Genomic DNA, 21,088 nt, shown 5'->3' on the forward strand with positions numbered 1-21,088 from the left:
AATGTCCTCATCTGTTACTCCTCACCCATCTCCTTACCAGAGCTGTTGCAGTGGGTGGGGTCAACAGGTCTTCCATTTTTATCAGAGCAGGCTATTGCTCGAAAACGCATGCCTTCTCCACATTCTTTGCTGTCTTCTTGTACCCGCAATCCTCTCTGAGGCTCCCTTCTGCCTTCAGGAAGAATGCAGTCTGACCAATTTCCGTAAGGATGAGATGTAAACACATCACAAGGACATGGTTCTGTTTCCACTAGAGGGTACAGGTCAGCATCCTGGCATTTCTCCTTCTTCCTGCTTTTCCCTGTTCCAATGAGAGACATTGATGTATTAATTTCACATCTGCTGTTTTGTTAAAAGTCGCTCACATTTTATGTAAAAGCTCTTAGACTATTAAGTCTTAAATAAAATAAAGCCTTTCTTTTTTACACTTTTTTTTTTTTTAAACACAGAAGGAAATCCTAGGACAATGAAAGCAATTCCCACAGCAACTGTGAAATTTAAGTTAATTTGAAAAAAAGAGGTCTCATATTAGAGAGAGGCAAAAAATACTTAGAAGATGTTTGCTACAGTGGCTCAACAGATAGAAAAGTCCTTGATGTATTTAATATTGGTTTCCCTATAATTTGTTGATAAAAAACAGATAGATTACCTTGCCTCCATTTTCCATGAAATTATGGTTACCAGGGAAATGAACAAAACGGTGTAAGTATTAAGTCCTTCCCTTTTTTTCAAGTAACTTTTTAAAAGCAGTTTATTTATTCAAGGAACAAAATGATATCCTCCCAGACAATGGCCCTGGCGTGAGCCTGGGTGTCACTTGGTGTGTGGTGGACAAACTGGAACTTATTTTGGTTCCTCTCATCAGGCAGCTCACAAATGCTGACAGAAAAAATAGATTGAAATAAATGCTCAATTCATTTTGGATAATTTAATCTGAGAAAAAGGTATGACTTGCATTTTGAGAGACCTTTTTAGGTTATGTATTTTAGAATACGACCTTACCTGACCAACTGACTTTGATGGACGTTTGAGGTGTAATCCCAACTTTGAGTAATGACAAGGCAGAGTCATTTTTCAAAGCTGTGAGTACTTGATCATTATGTTTAATGGATTCCAAGATGGCCTGTAACTTGACTCAACTTTGCTACCAACACACTTCCTCTAGATTTTTAAAAGTATTCCTAGATCTAATAATTCCACTTTGTTTCCTTATTTAATGGGTCATTAGTGAGAGTCTTGGCTGGTTATATATATAGATATAAAATAGGCAGCTTTATTAGTTTATCTCCAGTCCTTATGGCTGTTTTGGAAACGCTTGCAGTGAGCTGATGCACAGACTACTTTCTTATTGTCAGTTAGTTTACTTTACACACAGCGATTCTACAGTTGTCACCTGGACGATTGGCTTTATGCCTTCTGTGATGCTTATGGCCACAATAAATAAGGATTCCTGCAGGACCTGAAACGATCTTGTAGAAGCTTCGGCCACACCACTGTCCCTCTGGGAGGAAGTATTCACTTGCCTCTACCATTAGGGGCACGTCCTGAGAATACGTTTGAGGAGCAGAGCATCTATCACCACTGTGAGAATTTACTGCATGAGAGATACATCAATGGATGAGGAGGACTGGCGCCTTCTTATCAGCGTTTAACACGTAATCCAAGTCTCTGGTGCTTTTCAAATGCCCACAAAGTACCGTTGTCTCCATCGCTTATATTTCCATCCTATTCTCAACACACTTAACCCTAGATCTTGACTCTACCTATTCCTTAAAAGTACTTACTCTTGCCAAAGTAATAAAGTCATGAATTTTACGTCTTATCTTTCAGACCTGATCATTCAACAATAGTTCTGAGTGTTGACTATGCCATCATTCTTGAAATATCTTTCCCAAGTTTCATCACACCTTACCTTTATGTCCCTCACCCCTACTCCACACCCTCACCATCTCTCTGGGCACACCTTTTTTGTTTGTTTGTTGAATTCTTCTCCCTCTGTACCTCTCTTAACTGATAGGTTTCCTCAGGGCACTGCCCTAGATTCTCTTTTCTGATCCTACACCTTCACCACCCAAAGAGTTTAAATAATCGTCTACAACCTTTAAATCCCTAATTAGTATCTTCAGCCCAGATTTCTTATTCAAGCTTCTGAGCCATAGACTGGAAATCTACACCTAAAGAACCAGTCAAACTCAATGTGGCAAAAGCTACACTCACCTTCTGACCATCACAACCATTCTTTCTCCTGCATTTCCCAGTTCTACCAATATGACTGAGTCAAAAACTGGAGTGTCACATTTGAATCATTCTGTTGTGCTACCTGTATCTGTTTAACGACAAAGATCTATCATTTCAAATACCTAAATATCTCTTGAATCAGTCTGCTGTATCCATTCTGACTGATACCACCCGTATTTAGCCCTCCTCCAAATCTCCAGCTTAAATCACTACAATGACACCTTCCAAGATCTTACTTCCACCATAACTCACTTCCTTCAATCTATTCCCTGCACTGCAGCCAGGACCAACTTACAAACCTGGAAATCTGATCACATGACTCATCTATTTAAAACTCTCCAGGGACTTACCACAGCTCATGGAATGAAGTCTAGACTCCTCACCTTGGTCATCAAGGTTCCATAGGATCTGGGTCTATTAGTGTTTGCCTCCGACTGTGTTGCATCACTCTGCCTCTGGCACGTTATAAGTAATACTGAACATTTTTTAGTTCCTAGAAGCTGCTCATTTAACTGCTGACCTTTGCACGTTCTACGCCAGAAAATTGTCACCAGTTCTACCTTCCCTCCGTTTCCTAGCTAATGATTATTTGTCCTTTAGGTCCAAACTGATAGATCACTCCCTCTGGAAAGTCATCCTTGAATACACTCTTCATCTCAGTTCTAGAAGAGGCGTTCTTATGTACTTGCGCAGCATGTGGTAGGCAGAATGATGGCTCGACAAGAATTTTTTACATCCTAATCCCTAGAACATGTGAACACGCTACTTTAGATGGCAAAATGAACTTTGTAGATGTGACTAAGCTTGCGGATCTTGGGATAAGGAGATTATCTTCCTGGGTTCAACATAATCACATGATCTTAAATTCAGAGAACCTTTCCTGGCTGAGGAAAGAATCAGAGGCAAAATAACTATGAAAGAATGATCAAAAGATGATGTAATGTTTCTGAATTTCAAGACTTTGGAGGAAGGGAGCCATGAGCCAGCGCCTAGAAGCTGGAAAAGAAAACATTTTCCCCTAAACCTTCCAGAAAAAAATGTTACCCTGCCAACATCTTGCTTATAGCCCCGTAAAATCTATGTCTGACTTCAGACCTATAGAACTGTAAGAGAATAAATTTGTTGTTTTAAGCTATCAAATCTGTGGCAATTTGTTAAAGAAGCAATAATAAAAAACTAATACAGCACCCTATATGACAGCTATTGTAACAGGTACTATACTGTGTTGTAACTGTCTGTAGCAAAACTCTATCTCTCATTAGACTGGAAGCTCTTAAATTAGGGTCATGTCTATCTATTCCCTTACAGTGTCCCCAAGGCCTAGCACACATAAATGGTAAACAAGAATTGTTCCTTGAATAATTAAGCAAAGTTTTTTTTAAAAAAAGGAAAAAAAAAGTAAGGAAGAAATGAGAGAGAGAATAGGAATAAATAATAAAATGTTCATGTACAAAGTAACCAAAAGTTACTGGCAGAACAAATATTTTGTACAAATATATGCTGTCTCTATATTTGTGATATCCTTCTTAATTACATGGCATCACTGTTTGAAGAAGGCTTTGAGCAAGTTAGTTAATGTAGAGATGGTTTTCACAATAAGAAACCGATTACCAGTGGTCCTTAACTTTGATTACATTCTAGTCATAATCAGTATTAAACCTTGGATTCAGGACCAGCCAGTACTTTAAAAATTTTAAAAATCAATCTCTACTACAACTCTAAAGACATTTTTTCCTAAGTCAGAGAGAAATTTGTAACTGATTCCACAAAAACACAAAACTACAATATTTAATAGGTATTAGTTACCCAGTTTTTTTTGGTTTTTTTTTGCGGTACGCGGGCCTCTCACTGTTGTGGCCTCTCTCGTTGCAGAGCACAGGCTCCGGACGCGCAGGCTCAGCGGTCATGGCTCACGGGCCCAGCCGCTCCGCGGTATGTGGGATCCTCCCGGACCGGGGCACGAACCCGCGTCCCCTGCATCGGCAGGCGGACTCTCAACCACTGCGCCACCAGGGAAGCCCTACCCAGTTATTTTGAATATATAGATACATATGAATAACCTAGATAGATTATACTATTTGAAGGATTATTTACAGCATTGTGTAAACAACTGCTTTAATTATCACTAAATCTGAAACCTGTGATTATCTAGTTTGCATACAACAAACACCCAGATACTAAATTAAGGTTTCTGGTTAAAAAAATGGAAAAAGAAAAATAAACACCGTAGATGGTCCCCTATACAATGAAGATGCTTGTACTTGTGTCTGTATGCTCTTCTGTGTGTGTCTGTGTTAGAGACTCATACTGCTTTAGTCTAAGCCCATCCCTTTTTACTATCATTCATGTTAGAAATTGCTTATTAAGTTTAATACTAAATTACAGGGGAAAAACCAAAACACAAGCATTAGTATCACAATAAAAATAAAGCTTGAGAACTGCAGATTTTTCACTACTTGTTTTTCTACCAATGATACTGCAAACAAAAGAAGAGTGAAGAGTATTTTGCTCTCCATCTATGTCTACAAAGATTAAGCCATTGAAGTTGCTGACTGACAGTGATCTCAGTGTCTCACACAGAGGAAATTAAAGACGATAACAGGATGCTCTGTGCTTGGACAGACAGACCCTTAGATAGTTAGATGCATTTCAGGAAGAATTTAAATAAACCCTACTTCTTGTATCGTCCCATACACAGAAAAGCATTATGATCATTACCTTGAGATTGCTGTTCTTTGTGACTAGCTGTAAGTTTCTACCAAGATGTATGCTGACTGCATGTATTCCCTAACAGCTACAAAATCACATATAAACTAGCCTTCCCTCCCTACCTCTCTGGAGCACTTCCTCAGAGCTATCTGAGAGGCTGTCTCCTGTGCTAGAGTCCTCAGTAAGACCCTGGATAAACCTTAACTCACAACTCTCATGTTGTGCATTTTTCTTTCAGTTGAATGTTTTGGTGACCACAAAGGGACCAAGAGCTGACTTCTCTCCTTTGCCTGAACTCTACAAGTATCTGGAGCCTTGGGCCCAACATGGGCCCCTTGTGCTGGTCCACTTCCTTGGGGAGTCCAGACAACTGGGTATGTCTCTCCTGGGTCTTGGATCTCACATCTTGATTGATGATTCTGAGTTTTATTTGGTGGTTGTTAAACTCCTTGCCATGAGGGGTAGGTTTTCCTTGAACTTAGGTTCAAGAAGAGGTAGCTGGGTTACCAAGTCGAAAGACACCGGGAAAAGTTTGCTCAGTTGAAAGATACTGAGTGGGTTACCCCGGCTGAGAGACAGCAGGAGGTTGCTCAGTTGAAAGACACCAAGTGGTCTGGACTAGGTGATTAGGTAGGGGGCTAGCCTGGTGTCTTTCTTGAATACCTTAACAGAGTTTGTCTGAATAAAAGTCAAGATACCATGTGAGAGCTTTCAGCTCCGAAGATTAGGGATACAGCTCCTCCCAACCAGGTGCAGTTTTCTCAGTCAACTGGGAAATTTATGGGAGTGGCAGAGGCAAGCCCTCACACCATTCAGTGTGAGTAACCCACTCATTAAAGAAATTTGCTCTCGGGACGCACACACAACATTGGCCAACCAGTGCTCCAGTCTCCATGGAGATTTTATACAGTCAGGGGGAGAAACTGAGACCTGTGAAAGCCCTGAGATGACTCTAGGGTGCCACCCAGGGGAGTGACATCAGCCCACCAGTCTTCAATAGTAATTTTATCCTGACAAACCAATTCTAAAATGGGAAACAAAGCCTTCAGATCAGAAGAAAGCGGTACCAGATAAACCTGGCAGGGTATGAGCCAGAGGTTTAGTTTATAAGGAGCTTATACATGCAAGTAGTTAATTGGGAAATGGAGGAAATGTCATCCTGAAAAAGGTGAAGATGGGACTCTCTTGACATTCCAAAACTGGCTTTTACGTATGCAGTCAGAGGAAGCTGGCTTTATAAAACATCTTTTCAAAATTCTGACCCAAAGGGAACAGAAGTCCTTCTAGGAGGAGCTTACAATTATCTCCCTGAGCCTTTGAGATGTAAATGTTTTACCAGGTCCTCTCAGGAAACTCTTATCTAGACTATCTCCAATTTCTGAGATTAAAAAAAAAAAGGGTGTGTGTGTGTGTTGGGGGGGAAGAAGCCTTTTAAAACCCAAGTGAGTTAACTTATTCCAACTGTTATTATAAACTAGTAAGTTTTATATTGTAATACCCGATTCATGACTTAAGTTTTAAAATGAGGCTATGCGATCTTTGGTTTTGCCTATTTATATGTCTGTGTGTACATTATAGATATATGTTTCTACCTTTGGTGATGGTATTATCAAAATTAAACTGTAAAAAAGAACTACTTAATTGGCTTAAAGAAAATTAAATGCTTGTATACATTCTCAGAAATACAATACAAATTAACCCAAATGGTTTTTTTAAGATCACGATTGCCAACTGAAAAAAAAAAGCACAACCTGAGAGTTGTGAGTGAAGTTTTATTTGGGGCAAAATGAGGACTATCGCTCAGGAAACAGCATTTCAGACAGCTCTGAGAAACTGCTCCAAAGAGGTAATGGGGAAGGTCAGTATATATATGATTTTGGTGATGGTGTTTCTGCTAGTCCCATGCAGGTTACTGCTAGTCACAAGGAGCAGATGTCACCATGAAGGAAGTAAGTGCTTTTCTAGATATGAGGAGATACAAGAATTGGGTTCATGAAATCATCTCCTGAAAATATCTAACTATCTGAAGACCTGTTTTTCCCAGAGCACACAATGCTTCATTCCTCATCTCCACCCTGAACACCTTTCAGCGGGTGTTGAAGGTCAGCAGCTGCAGCAGCTCCTGATTTAATCCTTGTAGAGGTCGACGGCAAGTGCCAATGCCGAGTGCCAGTTCATAGTTGACATGATCTACGATTAATCTTTACCCAATAAAAACAAGTTTGTTGGTTTAACTAAGAGTCCTATCTTTAGAATTAAGAACATTATACGTACAACTGTTATTGTGTCCGTTTACTAAACGTCAAATAAGATCATGTTATCTCTAACAATTTGTCAGCAAGAAAACTAATGATATTTTCATAAAGAAATTTAGATCCAAATGGGCTAAGACTTTTTTAGATGAATGCTTTAAGAACAATTATGTCTTATTGTATGTCTACTTAAAAATACTTTCTCCAGATCTTTCAGTAACTTGAAATTTTAGAGTTTTACTAAGTTAAATGATGGGAATTCATTGAATGTCTAGATCATTTCCAAATAATAGAAAATACTGGGAAATTAATTGCTAAGCAAGTCTAAATTTATCTACTTTTGTTTTCCTATTTAAAAAAAATGCCTAAAGATGTTTGGTTTATTGGTCACTTGTCTCATACCACAGTGAGGAAAAATTACACTGTGAAAAAATGTGTTTCTAGAGGTAATGGAATATGTTCGTAAGTCTGCCAATCAGGCACGCTCATGTGACAAACAGTTCGTAACTGCTGACTTCTTGGTTTTTGCTAGAGATTGGGGTTTTTAAGAGTTGAGAATTCTGATTAATATGTGTAATTAGAACCACTAAAATAAATAAAACATCTTTGTATGCAAGAATACTTTTTAAAAGGGTAAACGAAAAGGAAATGCATTCTGTTAAGGGAAAACAAAGTAATTTTGTCCTAAAGAGAGGTTAAGAGAAAAAGAAAAAAAGAGCAAGGGAAAGCATAGGACACAATCTGGAAGAAAAAGGCAAATTACAGGGTTATGAAAAGAAACCCTGAGAAAGAATTTGATGTATGGCCAGGGCTGGCAAAGATTAAAATGAACTTAATTGGCTGAAAGAATTCTAAGGATATTAAATTAAGCTGGTGCAAAACTAGAATTTGAATTTCTCTCTGTTATGTCCTCTAGCTAATGTTGGCATGTCTCCAGGGGACCCTGAAACATCTCAAAGAAAGATATTAAACTAATTAGGTTTATTTGTTATATTAAATTACATGATTAACATTGTTAAATAAATGATGATAAACCTTAGGTAATATTGTATGAGTAAATGTTATCAATATAAATATTCAAGAATTTCTAGGAAATTCCTAAAATTCAGATGTCCTACTCTAATGTTATCATAGTCCAATTATCTTAAAATGTGTGCAACAGAAATAACCAAATTTCTCTGTCAATTGTAATCGTATCTTTAACCATGCCATTTTAAGTCTTTTGTCATGTATAGATAGTATTATTTTACTCTGTCGCTTTTATTAAAATTTTTCATCTTCAAGAAGAGTCACGGAAGGACTTTTTTTTTTTTTTTTGACAATTACAGGTTTCTGATAGCTTTCAGGTTATACTGCTGAACTGGGTATGAAATTAAAGAATTCTAGTGAAAAATCTGATGACTTCATAAAACTGTTAACAGGAGATCAAGATCAACAACACTTAATTGCATATGACTGAATGAACTGATGAATATGGTTATAATTGTTATGACCTTTTGTCTAAAATATTACTGTTTATCTTTGTTTTCTTGATATAAGGAAATCTTTCCTCTTATGCTATGACTAACACCAATTTGATAAATTATACCTTTGTAAGCAGAATTGAAACATTTATCTTTTTCTCTCTTCCATCCCTCTAGAAGTGGAAACTCCTTATTCTTATTTTCATGGAAGCATAGTTATTTGCGAAAGTTCAATAAAAATCTCTTCTCTGTTTGACAGGTTACAATGGCAATGCTGGTTATATTAACATAGCTTTGACTGGAATGCCTTATTTGAGAATATGCATAGAATCAGATCAGCTTTAAAGAACTAAGAATCAGCTTTAAAGAACTAAGATGGACTTTATGGAGCCATAAAGCCCCTTAGAGAAACAGCCTAGTGCCTTATTTGCAGGGTTCCCAGCATCCTTATCAGGTGAATAAGAAAGGACCCTCAAGGGCTTCCCTGGTGGCGCAGTGGTTGAGAGTCCGCCTGCCGATGCAGGGGACACAGGTTCGTGCCCCGGTTCGGGAGGATCCCGCATGCCGCGAAGCGGCTGGGCCCGTGAGCCATGGCCGCTGAGCCTGCGCGTCCGGAGCCTGTGCTCCGCAACGGGAGAGGCCACAACAGTGAGAGGCCCGCGTACCGCAAAAAAAAAAAAAAAAAAAAAAAAAAGAAAGGACCCTCAAGATATTTTGGGAACCTTGAGAAGGGAGGAATTCACCCAAACCTATACAGGGAAATCTGATGGCAAGTCCTAGGCATAATTTTCGTGGCCTTGAGAAGCCTTAATGAAGTTCAGTCAGGGACTGTTTATGACAAGCTTCAAAAAACACAAATTTAAAAGAGCCTATATAATCAACTGCTATTCTTGGTACACTTATGTAAATAATCAGGCCTAGTTTATTGAAACCAGACTTACTTTGTAAACAAGTTAGTCTTAGTTTGGCTGTATTTGGTGGAAATGAGGATGACTTTAGAGAAAATATATGTTTCAGTAATATACGTTTATAGATATCAAGTTCTTGTGCTATTAATTATCTACAAGGTTTTGGTATTTACTGCCTGAAACTCACTTCCTAGACGGCTCCTGTTGCTATGTTACATTATCACAAAAGTTTAAGTCACTTGTTAAAAGAACGTTTTTAGCTTGTTTCTGAAGTTTATCACAGTAATCTATGTTTGGATAAAGATCGGATACCCTATGACTACAACCAGAAGAATATATACTGGAAAAGACATCATTTAAAGGACTCTCTTCAGCTTAGATGGAAAGGCCCTTATCAGGTACTCTTAACTAGCTCATGCACAACAAGACTAAAGGGAATTGACTCTTAGATTCATATTTCCCATTTAAAAAGGGCCCTGCACTGGACTGGTATATAGAGAGGATTGCTAACCTCAAACTCACCTTGACACAATACTCAAACAGAGAAGAAGCCATACCCACAGCAGGAAGAGATGAGGGCATCAGAAGCAGATAGCTATTCCAAGATGCCACACCGGACCTTGATTTCTTGGATATTTACATGTGAACCAAATGTTTTTGTACCATGGGCACAACCCTATGCAAATTTTTAAAAATCTATCTCATTTTTTGGTTTATGGTCAATTACCTACATCCAGTACTTCTGGTTCACCCTGGTGGATTTCTCTTCTCCAAGGATGTGATTGGATGGTCCCTTAGAAAATTTATTTTAACCTAAATATGAATTTTCTATCAGAGTTACTCAAGCTCAATCAGAACAATGAGCTAAATTTAATTCAAAAAACATAACCTCCCACTTATCAGGAGGGACTCTTCCTCAGTTATGGAATGGATTTATATGGGTAACACCAGGCAACAGTCGTTAAAGTCTAATGACTCTGTTGGGCTTGTAATAGAACACATTTAATGACTCACATAAAAAAAATCAGATTTGTGCCTTAAACAATCTGCTCCCTAGTCTTGGTGATCTCAAGAACTGGTTTGATGCTGGAAGTTCATGGCATAAATCCTTACTATGACCTTATTAATACTTCTAGCTGTAGAACTTGTGTTCTGCTTACAAGATAGTTGTAGATTTGGTAATGCAAGAATAAACAGCGTCTCCAACAAAAGCAGTAATGACTAAGAGATTTGAAATGTTTGATCGAATATATAGTTCTATATAGAATTAAAATGATTATAATAGTGTAACTCTAGATATGGGAAGAAACAATCGGGGAGAATCATTTCCTGGACCGTAACAGACTAGTAAGACAGGTGGTCCAGAGACCTTTATGGTAACCATTAGAAGGGCCCAATTCAGTCATAGCACATTGGGTGGCCTTTCAATGAAATCCTATGAAATCCTTGACGTAGGGCCCTAGGACAAATTGGTAATGAAACGGCTCTCAAACTTTGGTTGAATTTATGACCAAAATGGGGGAACTTCCAACAAAAGAAGAGCAAAGAGTATGTCATTCTCCATCCAGGTCTACAAAGATTAACCCATTGCAGTCACTGACTGACCGTACACTCAGTGCTTCTAACAGAGGAAATGAAAGACAATAAAAGGATACTCTGTGCTTTGAACAAATAGACCCTTAGATAGTCAGACGCACTTCAGGAAGAATTTTAATAAACTTCACTTCTTGCGTCTTCCCATACACAGAAAGTGCTATGATCATTACCTTGAGATTGCTGTTGTGACTCGCAGTAAGTTTCTACGAAGATGTATGCTGACTGCATACATTTCTTAACAACAACAAAATCACATATAAACTAGCCTTCTCCCCTACCTCTTGGGAGCAGTCCCTCAGAGCTATCAGAGGCTGTCTCCGGGGCAACAGTCCTCAGTAAGCCCCTGGATAACCTTAACTCATAACTCTCACGCTGTGCATTTTTCTTTCAGTTGACACTACTATATAATTCATTTGGTTGATTTTAACAACTCATGTATTTCATGAAGTTAGCCAGTTGTTTAGGTGTCATCTAGATACTGAAACATACAAAGGTCAATCAGCTAGGCAAAAGCATAGCAGTTAATAATTTAGAAAAGAAATTCTAAATATTAACGTAATTCCTAGGATAGAGTTTGCAAGCAAAAATATAACAGTTTTTCAGTATTTACCTTAAAAGTATATATTAAATAAAAGCCAAATTCATCAAAATTTTGACAATTAACACAAACTGTACTGGTTGCAAAATGAATAAGTATCCTAGGATTTTCAATTATTTCATTCTCAGTTTACGGATACAAAACATCATTAGCAAACCTTCAAGACAAAGAAAAAAATTGGCCATTAATTAAAAACTTTCTTTCCCTCTCAAGGAAATTCTCTCTCATCTCAAAGATATAGACAGAGTTGCTAGGATAATGGCTTCTGAAGGATTATGTAGGAACATGCAAACCAAGTTCCATTAAATTGCCCCTGAACTTGGAATTATTCCTGTCATACAGTCTATCCCATCATGTTGTTAGAGAATAAGAAATTTGTTTTATCTTAGAAACATAAGCAATGTTGCATAAAATTATATATGAACAAATTTTTATAGAATAAAGTATAACATTTAATTTGATGTTTCTATTTGTGAGTATACGTTTCACCTGGACTTACAAATGGGCTTCTGATTTGTGCGCAGAAATCCTGTTAAGCGCTCTCATGGATTTTGTCAATCCATTAGAGTGAGCTAAATGTAAAACAATCTGGTATGCAATGCTTTCAAACAAAGGTCTTGAAACTGAGAGAATTAGCACTTGAATTGCTCATGAGAAAAAATGGTCATCTGTGCTTAATTCTTCAATGTCAACACCAATTTTATTAACCCAATTATTATTTTGGCATTTTCCTTTCATTCTTCATTCCCTGAATTAAGTTTTCTGCAAATATGAAAACAACATTCAATGAAGAGATGTTCTGCCATATTTATCTAGATAAGAAGTAGGATATATATTACTACATCAATTATTTGTATATTACAGGCAAAAATTGCTCTAAGACCTTGATTAAACTATTCACTGCTTTAATTTCCATTAAATTTCAAGGATGTAAATAGAACCAATAATTAGCATATGCCACAAAAGCAGAATCTATGTATGTAATTCGATTTGATTTTTCTATTTTTGCCTGCACTGGGTCTTCCTTGCTGCACACGGGCTTTCTCTACTGAGGTGAGCAGGGGCTACTCTTAGCTGCTGTGTGCAGGCTTCTCATTCTGGTGGCTTCTCTTCTTGCAGAGCATGGGCTCTAGGTGCAGGGGCTTCAGTAGTTGCAGCACGTGGGCTCTAGGGCATGTGAGCTTCAGTAGTTGTGGCGTGCGGCTCTGTAGTTGTGGCTTGTGGGCTCTAGAGCGCAGGCTTAGTAGTTGCGGCACGCAGGCTTAGTTGCTCCGCGGCACATGGGATCTTCCCAGACCAGGGATTGAACCTGTGTCCCCTGCACTCACCGGCAGGCAGATTCTTAACCACTGCACCACCAGGGAAGTCCCTGCAATTCAATTTTTGCCTTCCACCACTAAAATTTTAAAATATCAAGTTACTTATAAGGTAATAGCAAAAGATAATGACATAGGTGAGATCTGCCTTTGATGTTCTTTACAAATCAGAGACTGTTTTCAAACTTGCTGAGATCCTGGCATGGAAAACATCAGAAACTCTGCCATTAACTACTCCAGGAAGTTGGTGGATATATTGCCATTTATGACTACAAAGATTATAAGCTGTATAGAGAAGAACTTCATAGCTTTGGAATGGTTCACATCTTTCATTTGTTTCACAAGTATTAATTGGGTATCTATTATGTGCCAAGCTTTGGCACTGAGGATGCATAATGGCAGGGAGGGAAAGGGAGGGGAGAGACCTGATACAATTTCCCATCCTTCTGGAACATATATTCTCCTTGATCAGTTTCAGGAAAGCATCACTTGCCTGAAGCTAAAGAATGAAAAGCACACCCTACCTGTGAGCTGTCGCCGTCTACTTCGAGTTGTTTCACAATTCGTGGAGCAGGGCGTAAACTTGGACCAAGCAGTGAAGGTGCAGTCATCATGACAGGGTACTGTACATTCTTGAACAAGGGGAGGCATGCCATTTGTCTGTTTGAGGCATTCCGTCATTTCTGCCGACTGGTTATTACCAGAGATGCACGAGACAGCTAAAAAAACATGGATTCTTTTGTTATTATTTTAATTAAATCAAGCTGCTGGTTCTTGGACGAAATTGCAGAATTCCCCAATGTTTGAAAAGTTTGGTTATCACTGTGATTGCAAAAGGTGTTCAACATAGCTAACCTTATTTCTCTCTGGAAATTAAACATTTATTGTTGTCAGTGGAGGTATTTGAGAATTTAATTGGTTTCGTTATTAATCCGAACCCAGCATTGACAGCAACCAAAATAACATTCAGTAATTTTCTGTATGTCCTGCCTGTGAGCATTTGATCTCTAGAGATGATACAAAACTAGAAAAGAGAATCTGTAAAAGAATAAAAATAGGAGGTCCACCCACATCTCTACAAATGACCCAGTTTCATTCCTGGATGGACCTAGAGTCTGTCATACAGAGTGAAGTAAGCCAGAAAGAGAAAAACAAATATCGTATATTAATGCATATATGTGGAATCTAGAAAAATGGTACAGATGAACCGATGTGCAGGGCAGGAACAGAGATGCAGACATAGAGAACGGACATGTGGACACAGGAGGGGAAGGGGAGGGTGGAACGAATTGGGAGATTAGGATTGATATATACACACTATCATGCATAAAATAAATAGCTAGCGGGAACATCCTATAAAGAACAGGAAGCTCAGCTCGGTGCTCTGTGACGACCGACCTAGATGGGCGGGATGGTGGGGAGGGGTGGTGGGAGAGAAGTCCTAGAGGGAGGGGATATAGGTATACATATAGCTGATTCACTTCACTGTATAGCAGAAACTAACACAACATTGTAAAGCAATTATACTCCAAAAAAAAAAAAACAACAACTAGAAAAAGAGTAATAGGAGGACAAAAAAGGACAAAACCACCAAAAGATCATCTGAACTCTTCCTAGATTTGATTTTTGTTTACTTGTTTAAATGGCACTTATGTAAATGGCCCTATTTTTCACTTCAGTCAGTATTTTAAAAGGAATTTCTGCTTTCTACAAGTAAGCTTTTTTTCCCTTGCTAACATTTCAGGATCAGTTAAAGTTATTTTTTTTTACATACAGGCATAATCTATCCAGATAATCCCCAATACAAATATCCTACCAGTTGCAGATGTTTCTCACATACTTTTTCAGCTGGAATGTCTCCAGTCATACCATGAACTGATAATCTCAAGATAAGACATTTTTGAGATTTTGCTTAATTTTTTGAGTCTTTGGACTAATGCCATTTATTTTATTAAGAATGAATGATATTTTTGTGCATCTTTTCTTCACCCTAATTATGGACTCTAAGGATATATCTTTATTTTCTAGACCAGCATGCCTCAACCTTGGCACCACGGACGATTTAGATTGGATAATTTCATTTTGTGGGTACACAAGTGTGTCCTGTGCATTGTAAGAGACATAGCAGCATTCCTGGCCTCAACCCATTAGATGCCAATAGCACACACACCCTCCCAGTTTTGAAAACCAAAAATGACTTCACACAGTGCCAGATGTCACCCCCTGTTGAAAACTACACTTCTCAACTGATTCCTAATCACAGATGTCTTTGAGAACATAGAGATCTGATGGCATAACTTCAGACCTACTAAACCAGCATCTCTGGGGGAGAAGTCCAGGAATATTTTTGTCTTTAAGTGTCCCAAGTGGTTCTGATCCAGCCTGTCCACTGACCACCCACTTTTAGCGTGATGCCTTTGGACATGGTATTTGTTAATGGATATCTGCTGCGTTCATCATCCTAAAGAAACTACGGTTTAGGGTCATTTTTATTACAGCTCTTTAAAATCTACCAAGTCACAAGGAATAAAGAGACCACAGCCTAGGAACGATGTTGTTAAGAACTCTTTATATACGCTTCTTTAACACAGGGTAAGTATACACAGGGGCTTTCAGTTGCCCATTTCTCTTATATTCTGAATTCCTTTCTTTATTCTGAGCACAGCAGAGAACAAGTCAATCTGAACACCATTTATCCAACTATCTATCTATCTATTTACTGGTGAAAGCCAAACCTAGCTAATGCTTTAGGACAAAGGAATCAGCTAAGATGACAATGGATACACGCACAACACTTCCCAGTTTGTACATCTGCTCCGCAGCAGGTGGGGCTATTCATTAATTTTGAATAGTTTTTGCTCTTGTTTTTATCCACATCCTAGGAACAAAATCCATGGCACATCAAACCAACATCACCTGCATTTTCTTTGTTGGGACTGTTATAGCCATTAATGATGAATAAAATAAGATACTTGCTTTTTTTTTTTTTTTTTGCGGTACGCGGGCCTCTCACTGCCACGGCCCCTCCCGTTGCAGAGCACAGGCCCCGGACGCGCAGTTCCAGCGGCCATGGTCCACGGGCCCAGCCGCTCCACGGCATGCGGGATCCTCCCGCACCGGGGCACGAACCCGTGTCCCCCGCATCGGCAGGCAGACTCTCAACCACTGCGCCATCAGGGACGCCCAAGATACTTTCTTAAGTAGTGTACAAGCAAATGTTACTTGAATTTCATGTTTAGATAAATAATTTGGAGTTAATTTAGGGGATTTTTATCATGCCAAGTTTTCTTTTCCAAGATGACAATGCACTGAATAATATGAAGAGGAATTTTAAATACTTTCAAAAAGTACTGCTATTTGAAAATTAAACCTCTATGAATGTACAAATGAAGAGTTTTTCCAATGATAATACATTATTTTAAAATATTCACTTTCTAGGACTTCCCTCATGGCACAGTGGTTAAGAATCTGCCTGCCAGTGCAGGGGACACGGGTTCGAGCCCTGGTCTGGGAAGATCCCACATGCCGAGAAGCAACTAAGCCCATGTGCCACAGCTACTGAGCCTGTGCTCTACAGCCCGCGAGCCACAACTACTGAACCCACGCACTGCAACTACTGAAGCCTGCACACCTAGAGCCCGTGCTCTGCAGCAAGAGAAGCCACCGCAATGAGGAGCCTGCGCCCCGCAATGAAGAGTCGCCCCCGCTCGCCGCAACTAGAGAAAGCCCATGCACAGCAACGAAGACCCAACACAGCCTAAAATAAATAAATAAATTTATCAAATACTCACTTTCTATATTTCATTTCAATAAGTTTAAAATTTGAAAGCTTTGATAAACATTCAATGATATTTTTAAGTTCTGCAAACTGTCTAAATTAGAATACACTGGATTTATGAATGTCTGTATTGAACTCTTTGCACAAGAAACTAAGAAAGAATAGCTTTAGCGTATGACAGAATTCACAGACACTGTTGTTAAGTGCCATGAATGCAAATTCCATCCCCAAACACCTGGGTGTTACGTGAACTGAGATGAGTTAAATTGTTTATGCTTTGGTCTCCTCATCTTTAAAATGAGTATTATAAGAGCATATAAACAAAGGGCTGTGAGAATCCTCAAAGCCGTGTCTCACACCCACCAAGAGCCAAATAAAGGCTATTATTATTATCCTTTATATTCGTTTTAAATCAAGCAGGCTGATAGTTCTAGCAAGCATACATGCACACACTCTCGCTCACCACACCTCATTTCTTCCTTGGCCATCCTCAGATTAAGGTGAAGAGAAAACTGGGTGAATCTTCACCTGATTCTGTACTACACTTACAATCACCGTTAGTCAACCGGTATACTAGATATGCCCTTAACACATTCAATGCATTCACAGGACTACGTAGAATAAATCAGATCCACCACTCCTGCACAAAGTGACCCAGCAGTCTAATGGAGGCTTTGGAGGATCCTAAGGGCCACAGAATGCATTCCGAGTTGTAGTATGAACTTGACCCACATTAGACTGAAGACCATTGCTCTAGGTTATCACTGATGATCAGCTCAGGGGTGAGTGGCAATCGATATGCTACACGGCATGCAATCATCCGTTTAGGCCAGGCATTATGGTTCTCAGATTTCTTCAGGTTCAAGATCCTAATTTACTTTCAAGTGTGAAAAGAACCACTAGAAATAAAAACATGAACAAGTTGAATAAAACAATTTACTTCTTGGGCATGTTCTAGTATAAGAGGAATCATTTAGTAAACATTTATCAAAGGACAGGGCACTGAATGATACTAGAGGGTAGGCAAAAAATGAAGAAATAGAGGGCGAGAAGTATGCAGGACTGGAAACCCAACAAAGGAAAGATGACAGATACATACAAAGGAAATGAAAAGGGAAGACATTTAGAGTAAGTGGGGCTAACTAGTAGCTAGAGGTACAACCCAATTCAGAGGCCCCTTCCACTGGGCAACTCATGGGCAAAGGATATTTTTTTAAATTTCTATCTTATATTGGAGCATAGTTGATTAACAATGTTGTGTTAGTTTCAAGCGTATAGCAAAGTGATTCAGTTATACATACAGATGTATCTATTCAAAGGATATTTTTAAACTATGTTATTTTTAACCTACAATATAGTTCTGTGGCCAATATTAAGTGTGTATGGACTCCTTAAGTCAAATAATTTCTTTGAGGACTAAATCAGAGGTGGTAAGTAGAGTGTACTTATCAAATTGTGGGCCTTGGTGTTTAACAGAACTAAAGAGACTTTTTTTTTTTTTTTACTGTTACCTTGGGCAAATTATGTAAATTCTACTAGAACAATCAACTCATCCATACAATGGGAATGATAACACCTACATCTTATGATAAATTGATGCAGATGAAGTGTTTAGCACAGAACTAAGCACTTGGTACATCTGCCTAGAGAGTTTCTATTATTATGAGGAAGGCTATTGGAAATGAAATTTAAGACATGGCTGCAAAGAAGATCCCACCATCTCTTGCCTTGGCTCAGGAAGAATTTTCCAAATCCTACCAAACCCTCTTGACCCCTAAGAAATGTGACTGGAGCCTCCCTTCAATTATAATATTGAAGTCAGTAGGCTCTTCCAAGGACTGCATGGCCCTCCCAAGGATACTGTGTTATATTTCCAAGTGATGCTCTTGCATTATGCTTAGTGTCTATAAAAATGGGGCTACAGTAAAAGCTACCATATAAGATCACAACTCCAGGAAGTCAGAAACTGGAATCTAAGGTCTGCTGGGAATTCTTTCCAGAAGCACCAGGATCAAAATCCCTAGTACTTAAAAGAGTCTAATGAGAAAAGCGTGAGTATTTGCACAAGAGTGCTGGCCATATTTTCACCTCCCTTACGGAGGTGGTCATATCCAACAAAAACAGTGCCACGCCCCTCTGTGCTAATGCTGAATTCATGAGAATTTTAACATCTAAGTAATACTTAGGGGCATATATTGTAGCAACGCTTTTCAGACCATTAGGAGCATTTGAGCTTCATTACTGATCACAAGAAGAATAAACATAAGGCAGAAAAAATAGCTCATGCCCTGGGATCAGGAATAAACCTTCTTAAGGTCACTTTCTCTACCCCCATGGCAGACTAGACACTAGGCTGCTTATACACCTGGATCTTTATTACCTATACCTTCTTCCCTAATAGACCTTACTGAAATTGCCCCATTTATTCATCCATCCATCCAATCACTTGGTCACAAAATATAAGGAACTATGTTTATAAAAGTATTTTCTGTGTGTGTATGCAGATTCACATGTACATATAAATAATCTAGCTTTTGGGAGGCTATAGTAGTGGCAGTGACAGGCAGGTAGACAGATAATAGTAGCACAGTAATGTAGTTTCCCTAAAGGCAATAACCCATGGGGAAATCCTGGTAAACAAGAGAAAAGTAGGTACTTCAGTCTTGAATGGAAAGGATGTGCTCAGGGCAGGCATGAAACAAACAGGCCATTACAGAGAATGGACCTGTCAGACACCTGCTATTTAGATGAACTCTGAGTTCTGGGACTTGTGGATCACAGCACATCACTTGCAGGTCACAATCTAGAGAAAAGATGTCTCTTTTGATGGTTTTAAGTATTTAAAATACTGTACTATACTAGGGGGAAAGGTCTTTCCATCAGGCAAGGAAGAGGTATTCACTAGTGACCATTCCTGTCATATATTTCTACCTGGAATGAATCATTTAAGCAGAGTGGCAATTTGATGCTTAATTATATTTTATTTATTAAACTTGAAATACTGCTGTCTTTACTGGAGGAAAACTGTACTCCCAGGTAAAATGAGCTCAAATAGCTGCAGAACCACCTCATTGTGCATTGTTTGAAATTTAGCTCTCTTAAGCTTTGAGCAGAAAGCTCTCAGGGTAGCTGCCGGGGACAGATGGGTATTCTCATTAAGGAATGATGGAGAAGCAGTGGCTCAGCTAAGCTATTGAGACAAGAGCTCTCAGACAAGAACAGTCACCTGGTAAGTGGATATGGTCGGGTGACCTGGAACCTTCCAAACATCTCTGTGATGCCTGAGGTCACATTTTCCTATTCATAGTGTCTAGCAATGTACATAACACATAGAATTGAGTTCAGCTTGATCTTTCTCTTAATCACCACACAGTCTGAGCCTTGGGAGAAAAAAATCACCAAAAAGGGGAAAAGTTACTAATTGCTTTCCACTGTTATCTAATTATTTTCAATTCTAGCAACATGAAAAGGAATGGCTTAGCAGGAAATGTAAAATTATCAGAGAATTTAGCTAAAGAAATAAAGCAAGGACCTGTATGAATTCTCAGTGTGTCTCGTAGTTCACTTTTTGAAGACACTGGCTGTCAGTGTGGGACGGTTAGGTGGCCTTCTTAGGCTTTAATAGTGACTGAAATCAGCAGATTATTAACTACTACTAAATGGCTAGTCTTTCTGTCCCCTATCACCTCTAAACTCTGATAGTCAGACATGGATAAGTTTGTCTTCTTTTCAATTACGGTATGAAGAGGGCAGGGGCTGCTGGCCTTATAATAGGAAATGATAATGTTCTACCTGGAAAGACTAAGTAAGCAATGGAATCTGCTACTTCAGATCTATTCACATTCATCATCTTCACCAAGCACACCCACATTACTACCCCAAAGTTGCTCCTGACCAGAGTTCAACTCTAACAGTTGACAAGGAAGAGTAGGAAGAATTTGTTTCAAGAGGTCATGATTTCCAGGAAATGAGGGTGACATGCTAGAAAAACAGAAGAGCTGTGAGCTTGCTGTCCTGCAATCATGAACAGCTTCAATCAGGTACAGAACCCAGTTTACATGCACATCAAGGAGAGGAGGGGAGGGGGCGGGCAGCCACTGCTCAGCTAACACGACATTTGAACAACGTGTTCTATAGGGCAGACCCTGCACTGGTGGCCTGGGATACACAGATGAAAAAAACATGGAAATGAAAGTTCACTATGCCCAGGGTCCTGCAAGAGCATGGCTC

The 21,088-nt window shown here is 39.0% G+C and overlaps 1 protein-coding gene across 1 annotated transcript in view; it reads right to left on the minus strand.

The window, feature by feature from the left end:
- Positions 1 to 21,088, minus strand: part of THSD7B (thrombospondin type 1 domain containing 7B) — a 1,126,819-nt gene that overhangs the window by 248,652 nt on the left and 857,079 nt on the right. Inside the window, exons 14-15 of the mRNA XM_067742059.1 lie at positions 13,605 to 13,799; positions 38 to 301 (exon numbers count right to left, since the gene is read on the minus strand). Of these exons, the coding sequence (XP_067598160.1) occupies positions 38 to 301; positions 13,605 to 13,799 (459 nt within the window). The remainder of the gene's footprint in view (positions 1 to 37; positions 302 to 13,604; positions 13,800 to 21,088) is intronic.

The sequence above is a fragment of the Pseudorca crassidens genome, chromosome 6 (assembly GCF_039906515.1).
Source record: "Pseudorca crassidens isolate mPseCra1 chromosome 6, mPseCra1.hap1, whole genome shotgun sequence".
NCBI lineage: Eukaryota > Metazoa > Chordata > Mammalia > Artiodactyla > Delphinidae > Pseudorca > Pseudorca crassidens.